The sequence below is a fragment of the Oncorhynchus nerka genome, linkage group LG21 (assembly GCF_034236695.1).
Source record: "Oncorhynchus nerka isolate Pitt River linkage group LG21, Oner_Uvic_2.0, whole genome shotgun sequence".
NCBI lineage: Eukaryota > Metazoa > Chordata > Actinopteri > Salmoniformes > Salmonidae > Oncorhynchus > Oncorhynchus nerka.
In genome coordinates this window covers 3183097-3208127 of record NC_088416.1, presented here as the reverse complement: position 1 = coordinate 3208127, position 25031 = coordinate 3183097, and the positions used below count along the sequence as shown (strand labels likewise).

General features: G+C 45.0%; 1 protein-coding gene across 4 annotated transcripts in view; it reads right to left on the bottom strand.

Annotated features, from left to right (window-relative positions):
* LOC115103693 (SH3 and PX domain-containing protein 2A-like) overlaps positions 1–25031 on the bottom strand; it is a 141654-nt gene that overhangs the window by 35881 nt on the left and 80742 nt on the right. For 2 of the 4 annotated variants that reach the window (XM_029624562.2, XM_029624563.2), the window contains 2 exons: positions 20356–20400; positions 15801–15929 (listed from right to left, as the gene is read on the bottom strand). In XM_029624562.2, coding sequence (XP_029480422.1) covers positions 15801–15929; positions 20356–20400 — 174 coding nt within the window. The remainder of the gene's footprint in view (positions 1–15800; positions 15930–20355; positions 20401–25031) is intronic. The other 2 variants (XM_029624565.2, XM_065006205.1) reach the window with 1 other exon arrangement.

The following is a 25031-nucleotide window of genomic DNA, read 5'->3' as shown; positions in this document are numbered from 1 at the left end:
AAAGAGAGAAAGAGCGAGAGAGAGGGAAAGAGAGAAAGAGAGAGCAGATGTTTGGCCAGGGCTTCAAAGCGGGGAGTATTCCAAGCACTTCCCCGTTCAAAACCACCACAGAACCTTTCCTTTCACTTTCTTTATTTGGCCTGATGGAACGGAGAAATGGGACGGGGCTATCAAAACGTGTCGTCAACGACACTTATTTCAAACGTGCCTTTGAGGAAACCAAGGGATCCCGCGACGTGATTGTGTTACTCATTTCATTGCTTTGCCATAATGAACAACAGATCTGACATGTGATACGAGCTCTGAGTTGGATGCGGCTGAGCCCGACTCAGGAAGACAGAATATTGAATTGAACCACAACGTGCGCTTTCTGCAGAGTAAGCAGAACTAAGGGACACAGAAAGCTGAGGCTTAAAATAGAACCATAATAATTACGGAGGCTCGGGAGGTCTAAACCGAGACTGGAGAATCAGGCCTGGAAGGCAGAGACTATTCTCATCCTTGTGTCTAATCACACAAACCCTGTGGTGAGCAAGTTACCGTCCGTATAGGTTGCAAGAAAGTATATACGTAATCAAATCTGAAGCTAATACAGAACGAGATTATACCATTTTTTATTAAGTTTGTTTTGTATTTTACCTCCTTTTTCTCCCCAATTGAGTGATATCCAATTGCGATCCAACTATGATCTTGTCTCGTCGCTGCAACTCCCCAATGGGCTCGGGAGAGGCGAAGGTCGAGTCATGCGTCCTCAGAAACATGACCGGCCAAACCACGCTTCTTTACACCCGCCCGCTTAGTCAGCCTGCAGGCGCCCGGCCCTCCACAAGGACTCGCCAAAGCGCGATGAGCCAAGTAAAGCCCCCCCCAGGCCAAACCCCACGATGCTGGTCCAATCGTTAGCCGCCCTATGGGACTCCTGGTCACGGCCAGTTGTGACACAGCCTGGGGTCGAACCCGGGTCTGTAGTGATGCCTCAAGCACTGCGATAAAGTGCCTTAGACGGCTGCGCCACTCGGGAGGCCTGAACGAGATGATTTAATTAGGGAAATTGGATTAAAATCCCATCAAGACCTCCAAGTCGATACAGTGTATGATATGATAAACGCCTAGTTAGGCCTCAGGGATATGATTTTGTTGGATGGGATCAAACGAAGAACAGACTAAATCCCTCTAATGACATCAGAGTCTTTTAATAACAAGTTCCTTTGAACACATTTTCGTTCCCTTTAGTGTGAACTTTGTTTGAAAAGATGGTGTAGCGAATTGGAAATGTAAAGAGACATAAAACATCCCGTCTATAAAAATCGCCCAAGACGAGATACATCAAAGCATCGTCTTTGATGTAAGTTATGAGGATACCTGAATCCTTTAGCTGGTCGGTTCCTTCCTGGAAAGTCACAGTTTTTTTTCGAGGTCCCAAATCTTTATTGACAATGTCTAGACAGAGGAACTCACATCCCACTGTGGAGATTGTGTTACCTTGCTTAAGTTTTCATAAAACATGGGGGTTTGGTTACTGTTAGCTGTGTTACAAGTGGAAGGGGATAGCTTGTTGGAAGGAAGTTCATTAGACCGTGTTGTCTAAATATCACACTCAGCATGCCTGTGCTAAGTCCCCAGTCCTTGAACCACATTCTGTGTGTGTGTGTGTGTGTGTGTGTGTGTGTGTGTGTGTGTGTGTGTGTGTGTGTGTGTGTGTGTGAGAGAGACCCATCTCAAAGCTTCCTTCCAGCTAAGTACCCCCTGTGTCATGCTTATTGAAACAGGCTGGCCATTTCAAAGCAGTGGAGGTGCGGCTAACACTAAGCTAGCTTTAGCCATGCATATGCTAATGGCAACAAGCTCTATTTCAAAAACCTGTAGGTTAGTCTTTTGGCCAGCTACGACCTTTCATGTGACCCTATCTATACAGAAGATTCTAAAGGGCTTATAGGTAACCTCTCTGTTGAGTCAATTGACGTAGATTAGCAACTCTTGTGCCTCTGGGTGAAAAGCTACGCTAACGCTACGGGTAGTATGTATAGTATGACTAATAGCCAGCTACACTATCTCTTGGCTTATAAGTAGGACTTCCTGATTGAAGCTGGCTATCCATTTTAACAGCCTGACCAGGACATCCTTTAAGCAAACCCCTCTAGTGCTAAACACTCTTTGGTTGAAGCTGTCTGTCCGATTTGATTGCCTAGAGGTGAGGCGACACAACTTTTAAAGGAAGAACCACTGTATAGGCTATGTTAGACTACAGACGTAGGATCTTCATTTGAGCAGGTTTTGCTACAGCAGGAACTTAATCATGCAGCAGGAAATTTGAAGTATTATGTGGATTATAAGTAATATAATACATTTACATTTTGTAGGGGTTGATACATTTTTCGTAAGGGAAAATCAAGTCTGAAATTTCAAAGTGAAAATTACAGCCTTTTTAAACCTCAAATACAATACAAGGTTCTGTACGGAAAGTTCTCCTGCAACAGGGTGATCAAATTCATATCCTACATCTGTATGGCCTCTTGTGTGTGAGGCCTTGTCTTCAGCAGCCCTCTGGCCAAGATTCTGACAGTTTACCACCTTATCGGCGTGACTAAAGACAGAAGAGCAGGCTAGGCTGTCCGTTTCAAATGTAGCCTCAAGGTGAGACTAGCGCTAAGCTAGCTGTAGCCTGAGTGATGGAGTGTAAGATTTGACACAAATGGAGTTCGTCCCTATGTAAAACTTGGCCCAGTGCTTCCCCCTACTAAAGCTGACCTACACAGGGCCCCAGGCCAAGGCAAACAACACCCACATCCCGGACCAGCCAAAACTCAGTCAAAACTGGGTAGATTTCAGGAAAGAATATGTGGGTTAGTGGGGGCTATGCCAAACTAACTTTCTCCGCTGTTGGCACAGCAGGCAGGGAGAGAGGGGAGGTGGGGGGTGGTGTGTGTGTGTGCGTTTGAGCCTGTGTGTGTTTATGCGTGCGTGTTTGCATGTGCATACATAATTTCACGCATGTGTGAGTACATGACCATGTGTGTGAATGTGTGTTTAGGCGGGTTTTGTACGGTAAGCGTGCCTAAGCTCTTTAGGACTATGGTGACAAATTCCCCCTTCAACCTGGCAAAGATCGCATAGAGAGTGAGGCGAGGGGCAAATGTCTTCTCCGGCTGGGCTTGTGGGCTGAGGGAGCGGCACAGTAACCCAGAGGGATCTTGTTTGCTGCATAGCATCACAGTCCTCCTGCAAGATCCATTAGGCCGGGGTAAGCACACAGAAAATAGGGGAATTTTCCATATTCAGCCACAGTATGGAGCCACAGCATGGAGGCCCAGTTGCATTGATTAACCAGTCATTTTCGTGAAACTATGGCATCAGATTTGTTAGCGTATGGTCAACAATAACAGTGCCAAAACTGAACAAATTAAGACCGACCAGTCTTCAAAGACAATTTTATATAATATACATTTCATATCATTCACCTACAGTTGAAGTCGGAAGTTTACATACACCTTAGCCAAATACATTTAAACTCTGTTTCTCACAATTCCTGGCATTTAATCGTAGTAAAAATTCCCAGTCTTAGGTCAGTTAGGATCACCACTTTATTTTAAGAATGTGAAATGTCAGACAAATAGTAGAGAGAATGATTTATTTCAGCTTTTATTTCTTTCATCACATTCCCAGTGGGTCAGAAGATTACATACACTCAATTAGTATTTGGTAGCATAGCCTTTAAATTGTTTAACTTGGGTCAAACGTTTTGGGTAGCCTTCCACAACCTTCACAACCTTCCCACAATAAGTTGGTTGAATTTTGTTCCATTCCTCCTGACAGAGCTGGTGTAACTGTCAGGTGTGTAGGCCTACTTGCTCGCACACGCTTTTTCAGTTCTGCCCACAAATGTTCAATGGGATTGAGGTCAGGGCTTTGTGATGGCCACTCCAATACCTTGACTTTGTTGTCCTTAAGCCATTTTTCCACAACTTTGGATGTATGCTTGGGGTCAATGTCCATTTGGAAGACCCATTTGCGACCAAGCTTTAACTTCCTGACTGATGTCTTGAGATGTTGCTTCAATATATCCACGTAAGTATCCTCTCTCGTGATGCCATTTATCTTGTGAATTGCACCAGTCCCTCCTGCAGCAAAGCACCCCCACAACATGATGCTGCCACCCCCGTGCTTCACGGTTGGGATGGCGTTCTTCGGCTTATAAGCCTGCCCCTTTTTCCTAGAAACATAATGATGGTCATTATGGCCAAACAGTTATATTTTTGTTTCATCAGACCAGAGGACATTTCTCCAAAAAGTACGATCTTTGTCCCCATGTGCAGTTGCAAACCGTAGTCTTGCTTTTTTATGGTGGTTTTGGAGCAGTGGCTTCTTCCTTGCTGAGCGGCCTTTCAGGTTATGTCGATATAGGACTCGTTTAACTGTGGATATAGATACTTGTACCTGTTTCCTCCAGCATCTTCACAAGGTCGTTTTACTGTGCTGTTGTTCTGGGACTGATTTACACTTTTTGCACCAAAGTACATTCATCTCTAGGAGACAGAACGCGTCTCCTTCCTGAGCGGTATGACGGCTGCGTGGTCCCATGGTGTTTATACTTGCGTACTATTGTTTGTACAGATGAACGTGGTACCTTCAGGCCTTTGGAAATTGCTCCCAAGGATGAACCAGACTTGTGGAGGTCTTGGCTGATTTTCCTTTGATTTTCCCATGATGTCAAGCACAGAGGCACTGAGGTTGAAGGTAGGCCTTGAAATACATACACAGGTACACCTCCAATTGACTAAAATTATGTCAATTAGCCTATCAGAAGCTTCTAAAGCCATGACATAATTTTCTGGAATTTTCCAAGCTGTTTAAAGGCACAGTCAACTTAGAGTATGTAAACTTCTGACCCACTGGAATTGTGATACAGTGAATTATAAGTGAAATAATCTGTCTCTAAACAATTCTTGGGAAAATGACTTGTGTCATGCACAAGGTAGATGTCCTAACCCGACTTGCCAAAACTATAGTTTGTTAACAAGAAATGTGTGGAGTGATTGAAAAACGAGTTTGAATGACGCCAATCTAAGTGTTTGTAAACTTCCGACTATATCATGATGATAACAACTTTTGCAGGAAGCACAATAAACTGATTGCTCAATATAACTTCTGGTCACACATGCACGTGACGTTTTTCCCATCTGAGGCCTCTTCCCTCCAGACTCTCTGTGATTTCCCATGTCCAAGGAATGACCAGGACACTGGCCCATACATAGCCTCCACGCCTCCTTTTCTCCTCCTCTTTCCCCCTTTCCAAGAGAATTCTGGCGTGTCCACCTCCTTGCCCTTCCATAAATCTCCCTTTACTAGATAGTAGCTCGTAAATCTCACAGCCAAAACTCATGACATCAGCACACACCCACCAAACATACACTCAAAGGCACACACCCGCACACAAACACATTGTACAGTCTCACGTGGCGATACTGGCATCGTGTTGACCCTATACAGGGGAACAGCCGGCGCTGAACTAGAGCGCACGGGGCCGATAACTTCTCGCAGTAGGGGTAGGGTATAACAACAACATCCGACTCGGGATTAGAAACCCGCGACTATCGAGGTAAACAGTGCGTGAAGCGGGAGAAACTGATGTTGCAGTAAAGTGGTTTTACTGCAGTGGATGTTTTTTTTTTCCATTGGCTGTTGCTTGACCCTAAACCATTCCTAACTGCATATATGATATACTGTGTAGAGATTGTATGGGAGAGGGGAATAAAAAGCACAGAGTCTGGATAAGATTGGTAGAAGCGAACTTAAAAGCATGAGTTGTCATAATGCCGAGATGCATGGTGTGAGGAACATTAAAGCAACATTAAAACAACATTAAAGAAATAGGGTGTCGAGTAAATTGGGAGATTGCAATGTTAAATTACCGCCCGTGTTTCTGCGATCAAAATGTCATAGGACATAAACAAGCAGAGCTGTGGAGACTCCAAGTTGGCAATAAAGAGCTGAAAAAGGTGGCAGGGTTTCTGGGATATACAAGGCACTAGGACTTGTTTGGTTTGGCATAGCCTGCCAATGATGTCATCGTAGATCGTTGTTCTAGTTCTTTGGCCTCATGGTGGAGAGGTATGGAGACGTTTGAGCATGTTTACAGTAACCTTCAACTCCAATGATGTCATCGTAGATCATTGTTCTAGTTCTTTGGCCTCATGGTGGAGAGGTATGGAGACGTTTGAGCATGTTTACAGTAACCTTCAACTCCAATGATGTCATCGTAGATCGTTGTTCTAGTTCTTTGGCCTCATGGTGGAGAGGTATGGAGACGTTTGAGCCTGTTTACAGTAACCTTCAACTCCAATGATGTCATCGTAGATCGTTGTTATAGTTCTTTGGCCTCATGGTGGAGAGGTATGGAGACGTTTGAGCATGTTTACAGTAACCTTCAACTCCAATGATGTCATCGTAGATCGTTGTTCTAGTTCTTTGGCCTCATGGTGGAGAGGTATGGAGACGTTTGAGCCTGTTTACAGTAACCTTCAACTCCAATGATGTCATCGTAGATCGTTGTTCTAGTTCTTTGGCCTCATGGTGGAGAGGTATGGAGACGTTTGAGCATGTTTACAGTAACCTTCAACTCCAATGATGTCATCGTAGATCGTTGTTCTAGTTCTTTGGCCTCATGGTGGAGAGGTATGGAGACGTTTGAGCCTGTTTACAGTAACCTTCAACTCCAATGATGTCATCGTAGATCGTTGTTCTAGTTCTTTGGCCTCATGGTGGAGAGGTATGGAGACGTTTGAGCATGTTTACAGTAACCTTCAACTCCAATGATGTCATCGTAGATCGTTGTTCTAGTTCTTTGGCCTAATGGTGGAGAGGTATGGAGACGTTTGAGCCTGTTTACAGTAACCTTCAACTCCAATGATGTCATCGTAGATCGTTGTTCTAGTTCTTTGGCCTCATGGTGGAGAGGTATGGAGACGTTTGAGCATGTTTACAGTAACCTTCAACTCCAATGATGTCATCGTAGATCGTTGTTCTAGTTCTTTGGCCTCATGGTGGAGAGGTATGGAGACGTTTGAGCATGTTTACAGTAACCTTCAACTCCAATGATGTCGTCGTAGATCGTTGTTCTAGTTCTTTGGCCTCATGGTGGAGAGGTATGGAGACGTTTGAGCCTGTTTACAGTAACCTTCAACTCCAATGATGTCATCGTAGATCGTTGTTCTAGTTCTTTGGCCTCATGGTGGAGAGGTATGGAGACGTTTGAGCATGTTTACAGTAACCTTCAACTCCAATGATGTCATCGTAGATCGTTGTTCTACTTCTTTGGCCTAATGGTGGAGAGGTATGGAGACGTTTGAGCATGTTTACAGTAACCTTCAACTCCAATGATGTCATCGTAGATCGTTGTTCTAGTTCTTTGGCCTCATGGTGGAGAGGTATGGAGACGTTTGAGCATGTTTACAGTAACCTTCAACTCCAATGATGTCATCGTAGATCGTTGTTCTAGTTCTTTGGCCTCATGGTGGAGAGGTATGGAGACGTTTGAGCCTGTTTACAGTAACCTTCAACTCCAATGATGTCATCGTAGATCGTTGTTCTAGTTCTTTGGCCTCATGGTGGAGAGGTATGGAGACGTTTGAGCATGTTTACAGTAACCTTCAACTCCAATGATGTCATCGTAGATCGTTGTTCTAGTTCTTTGGCCTAATGGTGGAGAGGTATGGAGACGTTTGAGCCTGTTTACAGTAACCTTCAACTCCAATGATGTCATCGTAGATCGTTGTTCTAGTTCTTTGGCCTCATGGTGGAGAGGTATGGAGACGTTTGAGCATGTTTACAGTAACCTTCAACTCCAATGATGTCATCGTAGATCGTTGTTCTAGTTCTTTGGCCTCATGGTGGAGAGGTATGGAGACGTTTGAGCATGTTTACAGTAACCTTCAACTCCAATGATGTCGTCGTAGATCGTTGTTCTAGTTCTTTGGCCTCATGGTGGAGAGGTATGGAGACGTTTGAGCCTGTTTACAGTAACCTTCAACTCCAATGATGTCATCGTAGATCGTTGTTCTAGTTCTTTGGCCTCATGGTGGAGAGGTATGGAGACGTTTGAGCCTGTTTACAGTAACCTTCAACTCCAATGATGTCATCGTAGATCGTTGTTCTAGTTCTTTGGCCTCATGGTGGAGAGGTATGGAGACGTTTGAGCATGTTTACAGTAACCTTCAACTCCAATGATGTCATCGTAGATCGTTGTTCTACTTCTTTGGCCTAATGGTGGAGAGGTATGGAGACGTTTGAGCATGTTTACAGTAACCTTCAACTCCAATGATGTCATCGTAGATCGTTGTTCTACTTCTTTGGCCTAATGGTGGAGAGGTATGGAGACGTTTGAGCATGTTTACAGTAACCTTCAACTCCAATGATGTCATCGTAGATCGTTGTTCTAGTTCTTTGGCCTCATGGTGGAGAGGTATGGAGACGTTTGAGCATGTTTACAGTAACCTTCAACTCCAATGATGTCATCGTAGATCGTTGTTCTAGTTCTTTGGCCTCATGGTGGAGAGGTATGGAGACGTTTGAGCATGTTTACAGTAACCTTCAACTCCAATGATGTCATCGTAGATCGTTGTTCTACTTCTTTGGCCTAATGGTGGAGAGGTATGGAGACGTTTGAGCATGTTTACAGTAACCTTCAACTCCAATGATGTCATCGTAGATCGTTGTTCTAGTTCTTTGGCCTCATGGTGGAGAGGTATGGAGACGTTTGAGCATGTTTACAGTAACCTTCAACTCCAATGATGTCATCGTAGATCGTTGTTCTAGTTCTTTGGCCTCATGGTGGAGAGGTATGGAGACGTTTGAGCCTGTTTACAGTAACCTTCAACTCCAATGATGTCATCGTAGATCGTTGTTCTAGTTCTTTGGCCTCATGGTGGAGAGGTATGGAGACGTTTGAGCATGTTTACAGTAACCTTCAACTCCAATGATGTCATCGTAGATCGTTGTTCTACTTCTTTGGCCTCATGGTGGAGAGGTATGGAGACGTTTGAGCATGTTTACAGTAACCTTCAACTCCAATGATGTCATCGTAGATCGTTGTTCTAGTTCTTTGGCCTCATGGTGGAGAGGTATGGAGACGTTTGAGCATGTTTACAGTAACCTTCAACTCCAATGATGTCATCGTAGATCGTTGTTCTACTTCTTTGGCCTAATGGTGGAGAGGTATGGAGACGTTTGAGCATGTTTACAGTAACCTTCAACTCCAATGATGTCGTCGTAGATCGTTGTTCTAGTTCTTTGGCCTCATGGTGGAGAGGTATGGAGACGTTTAAGCCTGTTTACAGTAAACTTCAACTCCAATGATGTCATCGTAGATCATTGTTCTAGTTCTTTGGCCTCATGGTGGAGAGGTATGGAGACGTTTGAGCATGTTTACAGTAACCTTCAACTCCAATGATGTCATCGTAGATCGTTGTTCTAGTTCTTTGGCCTCATGGTGGAGAGGTATGGAGACGTTTGAGCATGTTTACAGTAACCTTCAACTCCAATGATGTCATCGTAGATCGTTGTTCTAGTTCTTTGGCCTCATGGTGGAGAGGTATGGAGACGTTTGAGCATGTTTACAGTAACCTTCAACTCCAATGATGTCATCGTAGATCGTTGTTCTAGTTCTTTGGCCTCATGGTGGAGAGGTATGGAGACGTTTGAGCATGTTTACAGTAACCTTCAACTCCAATGATGTCATCGTAGATCGTTGTTCTACTTCTTTGGCCTAATGGTGGAGAGGTATGGAGACGTTTGAGCATGTTTACAGTAACCTTCAACTCCAATGATGTCATCGATCGATCGTTGTTCTAGTTCTTTGGCCTCATGGTGGAGAGGTATGGAGACATTTGAGCATGTTTACAGTAACCTTCAACTCCAATGATGTCATCGTAGATCGTTGTTCTAGTTCTTTGGCCTCATGGTGGAGAGGTATGGAGACGTTTGAGCATGTTTACAGTAACCTTCAACTCCAATGATGTCATCGTAGATCGTTGTTCTAGTTCTTTGGCCTCATGGTGGAGAGGTATGGAGACGTTTGAGCATGTTTACAGTAACCTTCAACTCCATGATGTCATCGTAGATCGTTGTTCTACTTCTTTGGCCTAATGGTGGAGAGGTATGGAGACGTTTGAGCATGTTTACAGTAACCTTCAACTCCAATGATGTCATCAGTAACCTTCAACTCCAATGAGATCGTTGTTCTAGTTCTTTGGCCTCATGGTGGAGAGGTATGGAGACGTTTGAGCATGTTTACAGTAACCTTCAACTCCAATGATGTCATCGTAGATCGTTGTTCTAGTTCTTTGGCCTCATGGTGGAGAGGTATGGAGACGTTTGAGCATGTTTACAGTAACCTTCAACTCCAATGATGTCATCGTAGATCGTTGTTCTAGTTCTTTGGCCTCATGGTGGAGAGGTATGGAGACGTTTGAGCATGTTTACAGTAACCTTCAACTCCAATGATGTCATCGTAGATCGTTGTTCTACTTCTTTGGCCTAATGGTGGAGAGGTATGGAGACGTTTGAGCATGTTTACAGTAACCTTCAACTCCAATGATGTCATCGTAGATCGTTGTTCTAGTTCTTTGGCCTCATGGTGGAGAGGTATGGAGACATTTGAGCATGTTTACAGTAACCTTCAACTCCAATGATGTCATCGTAGATCGTTGTTCTAGTTCTTTGGCCTCATGGTGGAGAGGTATGGAGACGTTTGAGCCTGTTTACAGTAACCTTCAACTCCAATGATGTCATCGTAGATCGTTGTTCTAGTTCTTTGGCCTCATGGTGGAGAGGTATGGAGACGTTTGAGCATGTTTACAGTAACCTTCAACTCCAATGATGTCATCGTAGATCGTTGTTCTAGTTCTTTGGCCTCATGGTGGAGAGGTATGGAGACGTTTGAGCATGTTTACAGTAACCTTCAACTCCAATGATGTCATCGTAGATCGTTGTTCTAGTTCTTTGGCCTCATGGTGGAGAGGTATGGAGACGTTTGAGCATGTTTACAGTAACCTTCAACTCCAATGATGTCATCGTAGATCGTTGTTCTACTTCTTTGGCCTAATGGTGGAGAGGTATGGAGACGTTTGAGCATGTTTACAGTAACCTTCAACTCCAATGATGTCGTCGTAGATCGTTGTTCTAGTTCTTTGGCCTCATGGTGGAGAGGTATGGAGACGTTTAAGCCTGTTTACAGTAAACTTCAACTCCAATGATGTCATCGTAGATCATTGTTCTAGTTCTTTGGCCTCATGGTGGAGAGGTATGGAGACGTTTGAGCATGTTTACAGTAACCTTCAACTCCAATGATGTCATCGTAGATCGTTGTTCTAGTTCTTTGGCCTCATGGTGGAGAGGTATGGAGACGTTTGAGCATGTTTACAGTAACCTTCAACTCCAATGATGTCATCGTAGATCGTTGTTCTAGTTCTTTGGCCTCATGGTGGAGAGGTATGGAGACGTTTGAGCATGTTTACAGTAACCTTCAACTCCAATGATGTCATCGTAGATCGTTGTTCTAGTTCTTTGGCCTCATGGTGGAGAGGTATGGAGACGTTTGAGCATGTTTACAGTAACCTTCAACTCCAATGATGTCATCGTAGATCGTTGTTCTACTTCTTTGGCCTAATGGTGGAGAGGTATGGAGACGTTTGAGCATGTTTACAGTAACCTTCAACTCCAATGATGTCATCGTAGATCGTTGTTCTAGTTCTTTGGCCTCATGGTGGAGAGGTATGGAGACGTTTGAGCATGTTTACAGTAACCTTCAACTCCAATGATGTCATCGTAGATCGTTGTTCTAGTTCTTTGGCCTCATGGTGGAGAGGTATGGAGACGTTTGAGCCTGTTTACAGTAACCTTCAACTCCAATGATGTCATCGTAGATCGTTGTTCTAGTTCTTTGGCCTCATGGTGGAGAGGTATGGAGACGTTTGAGCATGTTTACAGTAACCTTCAACTCCAATGATGTCATCGTAGATCGTTGTTCTACTTCTTTGGCCTAATGGTGGAGAGGTATGGAGACGTTTGAGCATGTTTACAGTAACCTTCAACTCCAATGATGTCGTCGTAGATCGTTGTTCTAGTTCTTTGGCCTCATGGTGGAGAGGTATGGAGACGTTTAAGCCTGTTTACAGTAACCTTCAACTCCAATGATGTCATCGTAGATCGTTGTTCTAGTTCTTTGGCCTCATGGTGGAGAGGTATGGAGACGTTTGAGCATGTTTACAGTAACCTTCAACTCCAATGATGTCATCGTAGATCGTTGTTCTAGTTCTTTGGCCTCATGGTGGAGAGGTATGGAGACGTTTGAGCATGTTTACAGTAACCTTCAACTCCAATGATGTCATCGTAGATCGTTGTTCTAGTTCTTTGGCCTCATGGTGGAGAGGTATGGAGACGTTTGAGCATGTTTACAGTAACCTTCAACTCCAATGATGTCATCGTAGATCGTTGTTCTAGTTCTTTGGCCTCATGGTGGAGAGGTATGGAGACGTTTGAGCATGTTTACAGTAACCTTCAACTCCAATGATGTCATCGTAGATCGTTGTTCTACTTCTTTGGCCTAATGGTGGAGAGGTATGGAGACGTTTGAGCATGTTTACAGTAACCTTCAACTCCAATGATGTCATCGTAGATCGTTGTTCTAGTTCTTTGGCCTCATGGTGGAGAGGTATGGAGACATTTGAGCATGTTTACAGTAACCTTCAACTCCAATGATGTCATCGTAGATCGTTGTTCTAGTTCTTTGGCCTCATGGTGGAGAGGTATGGAGACGTTTGAGCCTGTTTACAGTAACCTTCAACTCCAATGATGTCATCGTAGATCGTTGTTCTAGTTCTTTGGCCTCATGGTGGAGAGGTATGGAGACGTTTGAGCATGTTTACAGTAACCTTCAACTCCAATGATGTCATCGTAGATCGTTGTTCTACTTCTTTGGCCTAATGGTGGAGAGGTATGGAGACGTTTGAGCATGTTTACAGTAACCTTCAACTCCAATGATGTCATCGTAGATCGTTGTTCTAGTTCTTTGGCCTCATGGTGGAGAGGTATGGAGACGTTTGAGCATGTTTACAGTAACCTTCAACTCCAATGATGTCATCGTAGATCGTTGTTCTAGTTCTTTGGCCTCATGGTGGAGAGGTATGGAGACGTTTGAGCATGTTTACAGTAACCTTCAACTCCAATGATGTCATCGTAGATCGTTGTTCTAGTTCTTTGGCCTCATGGTGGAGAGGTATGGAGACGTTTGAGCCTGTTTACAGTAACCTTCAACTCCAATGACAGTCATTACACAGCTTGTTTCCTTATGAATGATATTTTGTTTGTTTTTCCTGCACTTTTGTACTGAAACTGTCTGAGATTTTATGGTTCTTTTTCAGGTTTAGTCCGTACGCTAGTTTGAGTATATGAGCGTTCAGCTCCGGTGAACTGGCACAGCTTGTTTTCTTATTTGTTTTTATATTTTTGTATTGAAACTGTCCGAGTACTGAATATTTAAGGATCTTGTCCTAGTTTAGTTTTAATGTGCCCGATCGTGGGGGTGTTTGTGGTTTCCAATGCAGTGTGTCAGTGCCACCAATAATTGTATCATTATGGCGTGGTTTTGGCATACGCACAGGCAATTAACTTTTGAATATTCATCAAACAAAATATATAATGACTCTCACACTAGCGTGTGACTCTTACAAAATCTCTGGGAATCGACGCCTCGTCAAGTCACATATCTCTCAAAACATAACTCAATGCAGCTTAAAGGCTGACCGTACGAAACCTCACAAAAGAGACTGAGAAGAGAGACATCTTAGTCATTTAGCGGACAATCTTCGCTAAAGGGACTTTGGACGATCAGTTCATTTGACTAAGATGGGTAAAAACAACCACATCTCACACTCATTGCGGTACTGCACGTCCCAGCGTTCACATTGCCAGATGACATTAGGTTTCCCCATTCGCCGTCTACGACCTTGAATACATTGAATACTCACAGAAGAAGATCAGCATTGCAAAAACATCTACACCTCTCTTCCCATACGGAGTCTGGCGGAACTGCCGCTTTGGCTGGCGAGGACAACTGTCTCACTGTACCGACAAAAACATCTACACCTCTCTTCCCATACGGAGTCTGGCGGAACTGCCGCTTTGGCTGGCGACAACTGTCTCACTGTACCGAGTCTGGCGGAACTGACACCTCTCTTCCCATGCCCGGAGTCAACTGCCGCTTTGGCTGGCGAGGACAACTGTCTCACTGTACCGACAAAAACATCTACACCTCTCTTCCCATCTACGGAGTCTGGCGGAACTGTCTCACTGCTCTACACCTCTCTTCCCATACGGAGTCTGGCGCTGGCGGCGAGGACAACTGTCTCACTGTACCGACAAAAACATCTACACCTCTCTTCCCATACGGAGTCTGGCGGAACTGCCGCTTTGGCTGGCGAGGACAACTGTCTCACTGTACCGACAAAAACATCTACACCTCTCTTCCCATACGGAGTCTGGCGGAACTGCCGCTTTGGCTGGCGAGGACAACTGTCTCACTGTACCGACAATGAATGGAATGAGAAATACAGCAACAAGCTGTTCAAACAGCCTGATGTCGAAAACACATGGGGCTGAAAGAGTGTGTGTGTGTGTGTGTGGGGGGGGGGGGGGGTTGCAGGATAGTGGGTTGCTGGGTCGATTGTAAAACTAAAGAAAAGGGGAGATTCGTTAGCTTGCATAACGACTCAAAGATGTGTTAACGACGCTGTGAGAAAACACCTCGCGCGCGCACGCACGCACACACGCACGCACACACGCACACACACGCACCAATATTTGAAAGGAAGATGTCTGTGGATGTATTACTGCCAAAGGGTTTTCTGCTGATGGTAGAATGTTAGGCCGTTGTGGTGGTTAATCTTGAGTTGGGCAAGCTGTCAATGACTTGTTACCATGGCAAGTTGGAATCCAGCTCTCGTGTTGCTAAATCGAGTTTGGATCGATGAAAACAAAACATAAGGGCAACACATAGCAAACTGTTACTGATTCAACAACTCGAGTGCCATGTCCTTGGTTTTTGATAACATTGTGAAGTACAATGAAATTGGAGGAGAACACAAGGGTGACAATAGTACACGCAGACAGTTATCCCAGTGCTCCCAAATAACAAGTGAGAAATAAAGCTGGTGAGGAAGAATTGATCTCCCTGCCTCTTTCTCCTCTCAAAACTCTGCTCGCTGCCCTTTCCAAGATGGTACTCGTAACACATCTGACTCTCCACTAAAATAAAGTGGACTATTAATTATAAGTCCACATTCCTGCTGCACAAGGCAACAGATTGGCCTGCAGCCAAACGCTGCCACACGCACAAACACACACGTACACTTCACAAAAACCCAAGCACGCAAGCACAGACAAACACACACCTACTCACAACACACACACACACACACACACACACCGGGCTGCTAGCCAAACCAGGTGGAGCCAAGCCCCAGTTAGAAGACAGAGAGAATGCTTAAGGGAGCGACAGAGGTAGAGAGGGAGGAGGGGGAGAAAAGGGGGATTCTTGAGGACAAAGAGGGGCAGAGGGAAGGAAACAGAACATGGAGTGACACCATGAGAGGAAAGAAGGAACAAGGTGCTGACTGTGCATAAATTGGTGTGTGTGTGTGTGTGTGTGTGTGTGTGTGTGTGTGTGTGTGTGTGTGTGTGTGTGTGTGAGAGATAAAGATAAGTCAAATACAACACATAGCAGCACATACAGTAAACACACTACTCACCGCTCTCGCTCTTCTCGATCACGTCCACCGTCTCCCCAGCCTGCAGGCTGATCTCAGAGTTCTCCTGCCTCTCGTAGTTGGCCACCACCACGTACTGCTCCAGCACCATAGGGTCCGAGCTGTCAATGCCTGCACGGGAGGACGGGAAGAAACACGCCGTCAGCCAGCTCCCAGTCCCTACCATGGCACCCCTACCCCGTGGTGGGCGCAAGCGCCCGCCGCCACCGCGCGCCCGGTAACGGTACGCCGCCATAGGCCGAATCCGCGCCGTTGCTCCTCCCCAGCCAATCAGAACGCTCGCTCAGGATATTATCTCTGCATTTTATTCCCAAGCGTCTGGCCATATAGTGGAACCTTCCCCCGGCCCACACCAACGGACCAGGAAGCATTTGAAAGAAGTCAAAATGAAAAAGGAGGGATGAAATAAAGAGAGAGAAAAACGTGTTCTCCGTTACGGGGCCTCCATAATCGAAACAAACGTCCGAAGGAAAGAGAGCTGAAGGGAAGAGAGGATAAAAGAAAGAGAAAGGGAGGAGAGGACAGGGAGAGCTGCTGAACGGTTGGAGTTGGAGACAGACTCGAGTCGGGACTGGAAGAATAGAAAAAGTTTTCCTCTGGAAAATCTGTAGTGTGGCTTGTTCTCTCTCTCTCCCCTCCTCTCTCTCTCTGTTTGGGAGCCTGCCGTTGGACGAGGAGCAGGGGGCTGTACCACGCCAATCAAGGTAGTCAGGCCTACAGGGCCTTAAATAGAAACATATGAGTGGGACGGGGGGGAGAGAGAGAGAGGGGGGGGGGGGGGGGGGGGAGAAAACAAGAGTGCGGCATAACCCAAGTTGAAACGCTTTCTTCTTGTGTTTCACATAAACATAGGCCCAGCATCTGTCTCTCTCTCCTTTTTTTCCCCCTCTCTCTTCTTCTCATTCTAGCTCCCAATGATAAACTCTTGAGTGCCAGCAATGACTTCCTTTACAAAGTTCACGTGGTGTGTGTTTGATTTAAGTCACAAGCACTGTTTGTTGACGTTTTTCTACGCATTGGTACGATCGTACCAACGCTTTGGGATTTTTCATCAAAATTGGAACTCATTTCCTGCCCTCTAGAAGACTCTACTTGATTTCTCTTCGTCCTTACTCATAAATACAATGATGTCTTATCTAACCTGAGTTTGAGCAGTTTGAATATACATTCTATGTATTCCTAAATTGATATCACAGCACTCCAGTAAAGTTAATTACCCTCCAACTCTTGGTCTAGGATTCAGTAGACAAGGACGCGGTCCGTTGCCCAGTAAATAGCACCATGTGTGTCCCTTTATGACATGTCTGTTGTTTATGTCTCTTTTCCAGGAGCAAACATCACGAGGAAAAAAACCAAAACACTGGCAGCCATCTTTGTTTCTCTCGGCACCGAGCTAGGTCCAAGGACCTCCACTTTCTGTGCGAATGAATGTGGAAACCAAACATTGGACACACACACACACATGGACATGCATTCTGCGAGTTCTTGTGGACATTTGGTTTGTGAGCAGACATAAAGGTAGTGAAGTAAGAGAAATGGTCAAAACAGAAGAACATGCAGGAGGCAGATGGTCCTAAAACGCACTACTGTGTGTGTGTGTGTGTGTGTGTGTGTGTGTGTGTGTGTGTGTTACTGTTGTGTGAAAGGGTCTGGGTAACAGACCTGCACTACACCTAGTGGCTACTGCATGTAGATCTCTATTCTATTCTATTCTATTCTATTCTATTCTATTTGTATGATTATACTGTATGATTGTTGCCAGCTATTGTATCATTCCCGCCTGTTTATTTGCTATAGCCTGGTCATAGATCTGTTCGTGCTGTCTTGTCAAATCCTATTGTCATTGCCAGGCCACACCATAGACCGAGTCGGCTATACAGCACAAACAGATCTGGGAGCAAGCCTCTAATTTCAAACCAAGACCTTGGCTAAAGACTAATATGGCCCTTGGTCAAAAGTAGTGCACTAAATAGGGAACAGGGTGCAATTTGGGACTCAGAAAACTATCTGTGCTATAAACCGACTAAAATGATTGGGATTTAATCATTTATTTAAAGACAGGTTATTTCCCTTTGACACAAGATGTCTGTCAAACATGTATCATTTAGAACATGGTGAAATTCCATTTCTACGGTCAAATAAACAACAGCTAACAAACCTAAGTATTATAAAATGAGCTTTGCCACATCCCAACGCTACGACGTCACAAGGAAGAGAGAAGGGATTACGAAATGTAGGGTTTTAACGGTCAAAACTCAAGACGCTTCATTGGAATATAACACAGTTAAGTATCCCCACATGGGCCTATATAAACAAAGAGGCTCGCCAACAACACACGGTATCGCTATTAGTCTTCACTCCTCATGGAAGATTCCCATGTCTGCGACTGCTTAATATGGTCAAATAAAGACAAAGGCTGAGTCTCAAATCTTCCTGATGGGCCTTATATTTCCTATCTCCTATCTCCTATTCCCTTAACCCCTCCATCTACTCATGTTGTTTGAGAATGGAAACTACTTTCCTTTCTCTTAACCCTTATGACAGCATATTACTCTGATTCCCTACAGTGAGTTCACTATTACTATATAGCCAACCCCTATAGGGCATAGGGTGTCATTTGAGATATGGCCAAAGCACATGCAGGCAAATTAACACATGTAAGGCGCTACAGGGTGAAAATGGGGCCAAACTTAGTTATAAAATGACACTGGATCAACCTTCCACATGCTGCATGCTGTCTCTATGGATACGGTCGACTGTTGTGTGTACAACCAGGAACCATCATGAATCATAACAGTTGCTTGCTTATATGTTGGTGTCAGTCTCATAATAGCTCGGGCCATGGCCGGGTCATTATTTTCTTCAAAACTCACATTGACACTTCGAAAGTGGTAATACAAGGAAACAAACGTTTTTTTTTCTCTCTAAATGTTGCAGCAATTGCGCCTAAGTTGACTGGGAGAACATTTGGGAAATGCTCTCCAGATGCTGGGGGATTCAGGCCCTTTCTATTCCTGTTAAAAGCTTGATGTGATGTGTTTATTTCTGGAGAAAAACACATTCATCGCTGAGATGTTTATTTGCAGAGCTGCAAATTCTCTCACAAATTCTGTGTTCTCTCTCTCTCTCTCTCTCTCTCTCTCTCCTCTCTCTCTCTGTCTCCTCTCAATTCAATTAAATTAAATTCAAGGGGCTTTATTGGCATGGAAAACATGTGTTAACATTGCCAAAGCAAGTGAGGTAGATAATATACAAAAGACAATAAACAATCAAAATTAACAGTAAACATTACACATACAGAAGTTTTAAAACAATAAAGACATTACAAATGTCATATTATATATATATATATATATATATATATATATATATATATACAGTGTTGTAACAATGTACAAATGGTTAAAGCACACAAGGGAAAATAAATAAGCATAAATTTGGGTTGTATTTACAATGGTGTTTGTTCTTCACTGGTTGCCCTTTTCTTGTGGCAACAGGTCACAAATCTTGCTGCTGTGATTGCACACTGTGGAATTTCACCCAGTAGATATGGGAGTTTATCAAAATTGGATTTGTTTTCGAATTCTTTGTGGATCTGTGTAATCTGAGGGAAATATGTCTCTCTAATATGGTCATACATTGGGCAGGAGGTTAGGAAGTGCAGCTCAGTTTCCACCTCATTTTGTGGGCAGTGAGCACATAGCCTGTCTTCTCTTGAGAGCCATGTCTGCCTACGGCAGCCTTTCTCAATAGCAAGGCTATGCTCACTGAGTCTGTACATAGTCAAAGCTTTCCTTACGTTTGGGTCAGTCACAGTGGTCAGATATTCTGCTGTGTACTGTGTACTCTCTGTTTAAGGCCTCTCTCTCTCTCTCTCTCTCTGTCTCATTGTCGTTGATTGACCATCATGATCTTAGATCTACATGGTGAACTCAAGCGTAAAGAACCAGACTCCTGGTTTCAACTGTACTGTGTAACACACTGTGGCCAGGCAGCAACAGTTTGGCAAGGTGCCTAAGGCTCTGTGTTTAAAGTGCATTGAATGTTTGACAGCCATCCAGTCAGACAGGTCCATAGGGATGCAGAGATTAAAGTCAGTAAAGTACGACAGAACGTGAACGGTTGATCTTGAGCAGATGGGTAAGGAAATAAACAGAAACCAGTGACAGTCAGTGAATGCACGCGAAGAAAAGAAGTGAAACCCCCTCCAAAAAATGGACAAACATGGAAAAGCCATTGGGCATGTGGTTATAGAAAGCAGAGCCACCACAACACACACACCAGCGTTGCGACATACACACAGGCACAAGCGTATGCACCCCGCCCCCGCACCACAGGAGGCTGCTGAAGGGAGGACAGCTCTTCATAATGTCTGGGAACGGAGCAAATGGAAGGGCATCGAACACATGGAAGTGTTTGATGTGTTTGATGTGTTTGATACCATTCCACTGATTCCTCTCCCACCATTACCACGAGCCCCGTTCTCCCCAATCAAGCTCCCACCAGCCTCCTGTGCCACGCACACAAGTAGGACTACCTGAGGCCTCTTTCCTTGGACTGTCGGTAAAGCCGTACATCCACACTGTAGGCCCGAGGAAGAGGAGAAGAAAGGGAGGAAGAGAGGAAAAGGGGATGTTAATTCAGTCCATGGTGCTCAGCACACAAACATCTCATCAACATCATATTGTTCCTGTTATTCCCTCCTCATCACGAACAGCAGGAACTGAACAGTCTCTACAGCGCAAACCAAACATAATATCTTTGCCCTGGTAGAGAGCACTGATTCACATCAAAACACAGTGTTTTGCAGAAAGCACATCAATCCATGTTCGTGTGGTTGTGATTCACTGCATGAGACCATCACAGAAGACTGTTATTGCAGACATGTCTGCTGTCTTTCTTCAGCAACACATATTGTAGCAATTGAGAGTGTAACAGTAGAATTGAAATAGCCTCGCATGATCCTGGGCTGACACATATTTTCGTGGCACACCCCTCCCTTCATCCCGCTCTCTCCCTCAATCCCGTCCTGGATTGTCAGGGGGGGGGCTCCCCTCTACAAACACAGCTCAGACATCCCCATCTCGTCAGGAAATGAAATGTCACACGTCAGCAGGGTGTGTGTGTCAGTGTGTGTGTCCCCATTATATCAAAATCTGTGAAAACTGGGTATTAGAAAAAAGATAGAGGAGGGGGACAAGGCAAGAGTATCTGTCGTCATCAATGAGGTTTATCTATCCTTCTCTTCTCGGAAGCGCGTCTGAAATCATCCTTCACCTGGGCACGCAGACAAAACTAGAGCTGTCTGGGCCGGCCATAAACACCAACCATAACCAATATGAAGGGTTGGGAAACAACAACATCATGGAACCAGCGGCCTGCAGAGAACAAGGAAAATGGCCCAACCGAATGCATAGTGGGATATCATTATCTTGAAAATATTGTGGGACATTCTCCTTGAAATCATTTCAGGAGGGAATTCATTCGAGCCAGAACACCACAGGAGGTCCCTCTTTCCCAGCCTGTGAACCTCGACCCCTACCACACCTCCACCCCATTCCCTCACACTCCCCTGCTGTGAGGGAAAATTCACATCCATTTCAGTTTTCAAATGATATAATAAAGGTCAGAGCCTCTCTCTCGCTGTTTCTCTCTCTCTTTCTCTCCAGAGTCGCAAGGAGCTGAGGAGATTGATGTTGGTCCCCCGAGGGAGGCTTGTAGAGTGGCCGGGTCAGCCGGCTCAACCCCAGTTAACATACACCCTCCAAACTAAACCCGGCTAGCGAGAGATGAGACGTTTCTTTCAGCGCAGCACTCAACATATGATTGATATTAATTGGAGAGTGGAGAGACCGCTGCTGCATGCACACACAGAAAGACACACACACACACACACACACACACACACACACACACACACACACACACACACACACACACACACACACACACACACACACACAATGTTTAATTCCTTTCAGGGTTCTCTGATGATGGCCCACTAACCCGAGCAGACTCCAGTCACTGTGTTTTCTTTTTCCCTCCTGCTGGTATGGTGTGGGTCATTTACCTCCTTCCACCAACCCCACAACGTCCACATTACCCAGCAATTAAGGGACTTGTGGCGGTGAGAAATTGCTTTTCTAAGGTCAATAATTTCCAGGTTTTGTTTGGAACGGCTTATTAGCCATCTGTCCCGTAATTTTATCGATTTAGTAGATTATGTTTGGAAAAGCCAGTTGCTGTCTGGCTCTCTCTCTCTCTCCCTCTCTCCACTCCCTCCTTCTCTCTGTCTCTCTCTCCCCCTCCTCTCTGTCTCTTTCTGTCTTTCACCCATCCCCCCATAATCACTCATCCCCCCCGCCTACAATCACTCTATAGGTTCAAGCAGAGCAGAGAAATTGTGAAATATGTTTTGACTGAAGGTTTTCAAGCAGAGAAGAGAAATTGTGAAATATGTTTTGACTGAAAGACATTGAGACAGCGTGTCTGGTCGATGTTCAGTTGTATTTATTATGGATCCCCCATCAGCTGCAGCTACTCTTCCCGGGGTCCAGCAAAGTTAAGACAGATAGACCATTTCAAAAACATTACAACACATTTCACAACAGATGTCACAACACGTTAAGTGTTGGAATCTGTCTGGTGGATTTTGTTGCCAAACTAACAAGTCCCATTTCCAAGATGTCTACATAACATAAAAGCATGTGAGTCAAAGCAAAGAGAGACTCTAGCATGCTGGGCCTAGTGACGGTACCTCACAGAGCTTGCTGTCAGCACACATCAGGATGTGTCCGGAAAGAAGTGACAACCACTTGTCAACCAATGCCAAGACTAGAAAAACAGCTAGAAACAACCAATATTGAGACGACAGCAGTTAGCATTGAAGACACAGTATCCAACTGTGAGACAACCATTCACAATGACAAACGAGGATCACAGACAAGACAAACATTGCCAACGACAAGACCACAGCTAGAAACAACAAATTCCTACGAACCATTATTGAGTCGACACCCAAATTTGAACCAACCACTCACATTGATCACAATGACAATCCCAAACCGAGAGTGATGCTAACCATTAGCAATGACAAACACTGGCGGTGGCGATGACAAAATACTGGCGTGGAACGGCCATGAGCGGTGACAAAATAGTCGCTAACTCACCCAGCTGGGAGTCACAGAGTGTGGGTGGACAGAGTGAGGGGCCAAATAGAGCAAGCTACATCTGTTTCAGAGTCTGGTCTGTTTCCTCTCTCTCTCTCTCTCTCTCTCTCTCTCTCTCTCTCTCTCTCAGCTGGGAGTCACAGAGTGTGGGTGGACAGAGTGAGGGGTGAGGCCAAATAGAGCAAGCTACATCTGTTTCAGAGTCTGGTCTGTTTCCCCTCTCTCTCTCTCTCTCTCTCTCTCTCTCTCTCTCTCTCTCTCTCTCCCTCTCTCCCTCTCTCCCTCCCTCTCTCCTCTCTCTCTCTCTCTCTCTCTCTCTCTATTTAGACTGGGACTGTGTTTGGTTCTCTCTCTCCATTTCTCACTCTCTCGCCATCCCTCCCCCCTCTCTCTCTCCTTTTGTTTTGAGTCACGTCACTCAGTCACAGTGGGATCTGGCTGCTAAAACATTTATCTTTCTCATTTCTCTTTGGGAGAGACCTCGGCCGACACGAGAGCTAGGCAAACACAGCTACACACTCTCCAAGCCAACCACTACAATAGAGAGCAAATATCTCTTAGTGTTGGGCATTGTTGGACTGTCTGTATTGATACTGCAGTGGCTTATGACTGCACTCACTGCAGCCAATGTTGGGTGAAAGAGCTATGAGTTTTCTTACTTTTTGGTTTGTTGTTGTTGTACTTTTTAACCCCTTTTTTCCGTGATTCAATTGGTAGTTACAGTGTTGTCCCATCGCTGTAACTCCCGTACGGACTCGGGAGAGGCCAAGTTCGAGAGCCGTGAGTCCTACCAAGAACACAACCCTACCAAGCCGCACTGCTTCTTGCCACACCGCCCGGTTAACCCGGAAGCCAGCCGCACCAACGGGTTCGAAGGAAACACTGCACAACTGGCAACCGAAGTCAGCGTACATGCGCCGTGCTCGCCACAAGGAATTGCTCGAGCGCGATGGGACAAGGACATCCCGACCGGCCAAAACCTCTCCTAACTGGGATGACACTGGGCCAGTTGTGCACCCTGGGATCAAACCCGGGTCTGTAGTGATGCCTAATAGCAAAGGATGTAACATTGACATTTAAAGAGCTCGCTGCCTGATGAGGTTCAATGCAGAGAATGACAAGGTCCCAGCGAGGCAGGAAGAATGACTACATTTGTTGTTTTTTGGGAGGATGAGCTGTCATTACCATGTGGCGTTGTCTTCTTCCTTGTGTTACGCCCCAAAAAAGAATCACCACCCCTCTTACCATTCCTCACAAAACACACACAGGCTCGCACACACCAACCACACACACATATACACACACGCATACACACACACACACATATGCACAATCGAACTCCCACACTCCTCCTCTCCCCAGCCCGGCAGGCCCCACGTCAACCCTATTAGGCATTTCGACGTCACGCTGGAATCTTATGCGCCATGCCACGTAAACACTAGACCAGAGCCTGAACTCAGACTGACATTCTCTTTCAACCCGTGGCCTCCACATTCACTCTGGCCTGCGTCCCAAATGGCACCCTATTCTCTGTAGTGAACTACTTTTGACCAGTGCCCTATGAGTCCTGCTTAAAAGTAGTGCACTATAAAGGGAAGAGGATGCCGTTTGGGAAGCAGACCTCTGTTCACTGCATCTGGCCTTCACATGCAAGGCAGAAACTCTCTAGGACTGACGGGGAGGGAAGGAGGGGACCCCCTCCCATCCACTTCTGACCTTTATTTTCCTCACAGCCTTTATTACCTCAGAGGTCTTCATCTGGACTGGGGAGGTTTCCGTTTTTTATATGAGGATTATTCCACCACTATGCACTGTAGATTAAGCTGATGAGTGAAGAAAGTGAATGTGAAATTGGTTTTTAAAAAAGGGACGAATGTTGTGTAAAAGCTGAATGAAACATCCAAAGTTAATAGAAGAATCAGTATTAACTTGGAAAAGGTCATGTGATCAGTTAGTGGTGTTGCCTATGTGCTGTAACTAACTCCATGCAATTTTGTGACATTGCAGACATGTAGCCATGCAGACCATACTGTAAACATAGTCT